The 4,023-nt window shown below is 39.4% G+C and overlaps 1 protein-coding gene across 2 annotated transcripts in view; it reads right to left on the reverse strand.

Moving 5' to 3' along the window:
* Window positions 1–2,331, reverse strand: part of tut4 (terminal uridylyl transferase 4) — an 11,739-nt gene extending 9,408 nt beyond the window's left edge. Inside the window, exons 1-2 of one of the 2 annotated variants that reach the window (XM_008406476.2) lie at window positions 2,177–2,331; window positions 109–518 (exon numbers count right to left, since the gene is read on the reverse strand). In XM_008406476.2, the coding sequence (XP_008404698.1) occupies window positions 109–484 (376 nt within the window). In that variant the 5' untranslated portion in view covers window positions 485–518; window positions 2,177–2,331. The other variant, XM_017304332.1, reaches the window with a different exon arrangement.
* Between the last annotated feature and the right edge of the window lie 1,692 nt (window positions 2,332–4,023).

Genomic DNA, 4,023 nt, shown 5'->3' on the forward strand with positions numbered 1-4,023 from the left:
CCCTGCCCCCCCCTGCGTGACGTCACACACACATCACACACACGATCCAGATTCCTCTGGAGGGGAAAAGCTGCTGACTAAACGTCGTGACGGAAGCYGTCGACCCACCGTGGGATTTCTCTCTCGTCCCCCCGGAGCCTTTCGCCCGTTCAGGAGTGACGGGCGGAACCGGAGCGCCCTCTGCTGGCTGGGCCGTTGTGGAGTCGGCCGCCTTCCCTTTGCCTCTCTCCCCAGAACCGGTCCGGCCGCTCAGCCTGGACGGGCGACTTTTCTTCTTCTCCAGGGAGTTTTCTGGGAACGCGCCGGCCGCCGTGCGGCCCGCCACGCCGCCGCCGCTCCGCTCGTCTTTGGCGGCGGTGAGGTTCTCCTTACTGCGCAGCGCCGACTTGACGCCATCTTTGTTTGGCTTCTGAGCGGACGCCACCTTGGCTCCTCTGGACTGGGACGGTTTGACCGTTTTCACTGAACTGACGGACTCGTCCATCGCTCCGGTCCTGCTGCTCTCCACCAAGTCGGACCTGAACACCAGAACCAGAAAGAGCATCAGCATCGTCTTCGGTATCGGCCTGATCGGTGCATCGATTACCAATATGATCCCACTGGGCCATAAATCTATTTTATTAAATAATCACATGTTTGGTTTTGAAAACATCATTTTTAGAAAGTCAGGATTTTTTCCACCAATTAACTCTTTGGGTTCAGGGTGAGGGCGGCCATCTTGTTTTACTATTTATTTAACGAGTTTCGCTGGACGATAAATTTATTGCAAAGAATAATAATATTGTTTTCATACAATTTTCAAGTAATATAACGATAATAATGAGATAATAATGCAAGAATAGTTTCTCTTTAAATTCTAATGAACATTTAAAACTGGGAGACATTTTAAACAAACAAAACAACAATAATTAAAACGGATCATGGTGGACATAAGTATTTAAACAAACATTTGTGACATTTGTACGGAGAAACAACTGCACCAAATATAAATAAACCTGATGATTCAATAAGCTTCATATTACAATATTTTGCACCAAAGATTTAATAATAATAAACACTGAGGCTCTTTAAATGTGTATAAACTTGACATTTGTGACTGTATATAAAGTAGACCAGCAGATATTACAGCAGGCTTATTTTACCCCATGTCCCTTTCAGGGTTCCATATGTATAAACTCATCCAAATTTAATCTGCTCAAAATGTGTTTTTTTCTTTACAGCTAAAGTGAATAACATGTTTCTTTTCTTTTACAACCAATCCCATCAGGTTTTCACCTCAACATCATGCTACCGCCTAGCAAAAAATACATATTTTAAGTGTTTAAAGCTAAACTCATTGCTTAAAGACAATTTAAAAAACTACAGAAAGAAACATAAGTTACATTATGATGTGGAAAACATAAAACACTTTGACATTTCCCAACTTCTTTTTGGGAAATTCGCAGAAACATTTGGTAAAAACCAACCCTGATGTTTCCTACTTTAGTTTTTTCTCTGTATTTTCTGTCTGTCAGCTTTTGCGTGCAGCAGACCGTGAACTGGTTTCACACCAGTTAGACTGTAAATCCTTCAAAAGTAAAACTGGAACTGGCAGCAAGTAAATCCCTAGTTATGCACTTCATTTAGATATTACAAACAACCAAGCCGATAACAATAACAGTAGTAATTATAGTTAAATAAAAATAAACTTCCTGTCTGTTAGTAGTTTCATGTGAGGTTGAAACTGATCTTTCAATGGAAACGAAAACGAAACTGGCAGCAATTAATGTCAGGCTGGATCATTAGAAGCATTAACGTGAAGCTAAGGTTCATTTTTTTGCACCACCTGGGTTTCATGTTGCGTGTTTAGGACAGAAAYTAACAACTTACAGACGGGGGGAAGGGAGGACTGCGGTGGTGGAGCTCACATAACGTCCGGTCCGCAAGAGTAACAAGTTTAATTAAAAAGAAGGGTTAAAACCAGGAAAGGGTTCCCGCTCCTCTGGCTGCGTTTCAACTTTCAACTGACTTTCTTGGAGACTCTTTGCGTAGCCGAGTTAGCTGAAGGCTAGCCGATGCTAACTGCTATGCCCGGGTCGTAAATAACACTGGCACCCAAATGCCACAGAGCATCAGGTCACCTGAGAACAGGAAGCCTCTCAGCATTACGGCACTAAAGAGCGGGAAAATAACTCACTCTGGGCGCTGAAGCTGATCCGGGATTATTGTTTGGTTGGCTTCATAGTTCTGTTTTACATGTTGTTATTCCAATCCCACGGCCCTGATCCGAACAGCGACCACTGACGCCATGTTAATACATTGCCCCGCTGCACTGTGGGAGTTAGCATTGTGCTGTTCGTGACCGACCCGACTCGATGTGCCCACTCGGTTAAGGAGCCGGCTCCTTTTTTTAAATTCAGTTCAAAAATGCGTTATTAGGGAGTGTGTGGTGGCGTAGGGGATAAAAGCACAGTCCACATAAGGAGGCCTCAGTCGTCGACGCGGATGTCCCAGGTTCGATTCCCAGCCTGGCGACATTTGTCGCATGTCTTCCCCGTCTAATTATCAACTAAAGGCCTCTTATAACTAGCATGACATGCTAACAGCTGAACTTCAGGTCAATAGAAGAGAATTGAATAGATTATTAAAAAATTGAGTTTAGTTYATTTTACAAAATTAAAAAACAGATATTAAAAAGAAACAACAGTATAGAAAAATATGTAATCCAAGTATACAATCTGCATAGATTTTAAAAATACAATCACAAAAAATAAAATAAAATAAAAAAATAAAAACACATCAACAAAGTAATTAAATAGAATAGATATACCCTTTAATCAGGGAAGTTCAGGTGTAACATTGGGGCATGTGGATTCACACAAAGATAAAAAGTGTATGTGTTCACACACACATACATACATATATATATATATATCATACAAAAAAATTTAGAATAAGAATAATATAGTGAAAACTAAGGGTAAAATTACAAAATAAACAATAGTTATCAAAAATAACCAAACATATAACAATAACATACTTTGATCCAAAGGAATGTGCAAATGAATGACAACATTTTTTACTAATAAACAGACTATTTATTAAATATGAAAATAAAACTGTGAAAATACATGCAAAACATTTATTTTAGATTAGAAAAAACTGCAAATACCTGCGCAAATACATGTCATCACCGCTAATCCACCTTGTTTGCTTTTGCCGCTCCTTTCTGGAAAGTCTGGCAGAGAGATGTTGAAGTAGGGGATGCAATCGATGGAAGAAATGGTTTTAACTTTCTCCTTCTCTCTCTGCTCTGCATATAAATTAGTTAAATTTCAGAAGTAGATATCAAGATACTTGTTTCTTATTGGACTTTTCCCAACAAAATGTAAAAAATTCTAGCAAAAGCTTGTTAAGTACGGACATTTAACAAGTACTTTGGATTTAAAGATGAATAGAATTAAACGTGAACTAAATAGGCGAAACATTTTGGTTAGCATAGCTAAATGAGTCGATTCCCAAGAAAGCAGCGAAATTCCCATCAATAAAGGGCGTACCGGCGATGACGAGGAGGGGGCGTGTGYTGCGCTACGTTTAGGTACCGCTCGGAAAATAAATTACTGCAACAACTCCTACTTTCAATCATAAAACAAAATGATAAGCAGCACTTTTAAAGTGTAATACTGGAGTGGTTTTGTTTAGGTGAACAACTGCAATTTGTTTCGGTCACAAACTGCGACCCGGATTGGTTCAGAATTACAAAAAGAGTTGGATAAATTTAAGCATAAATGGAACTGTGTGTCACAATAAAGAGGAAACAATGAACGGGAACAACTGAAAAACKGACCAGTTTATGAATAATTCAGCATAATTACTTTTAAAGAAGTGTCGGTTATATTATTCTACTGAGAAGTGGGATACTTCTAAATGAAAAACAAAAATGATTTAGTGTGGGAAGCTGTTTTCCTAAATACACGTTTATTTTGAAGGCATAAGTATGGAGCTAAATTAGGACCATAAAATTTGTTCAAAGAAAAAAAAAAC

Source organism: Poecilia reticulata, linkage group LG4 (assembly GCF_000633615.1).
Source record: "Poecilia reticulata strain Guanapo linkage group LG4, Guppy_female_1.0+MT, whole genome shotgun sequence".
In the NCBI taxonomy this organism is placed as follows: domain Eukaryota; kingdom Metazoa; phylum Chordata; class Actinopteri; order Cyprinodontiformes; family Poeciliidae; genus Poecilia; species Poecilia reticulata.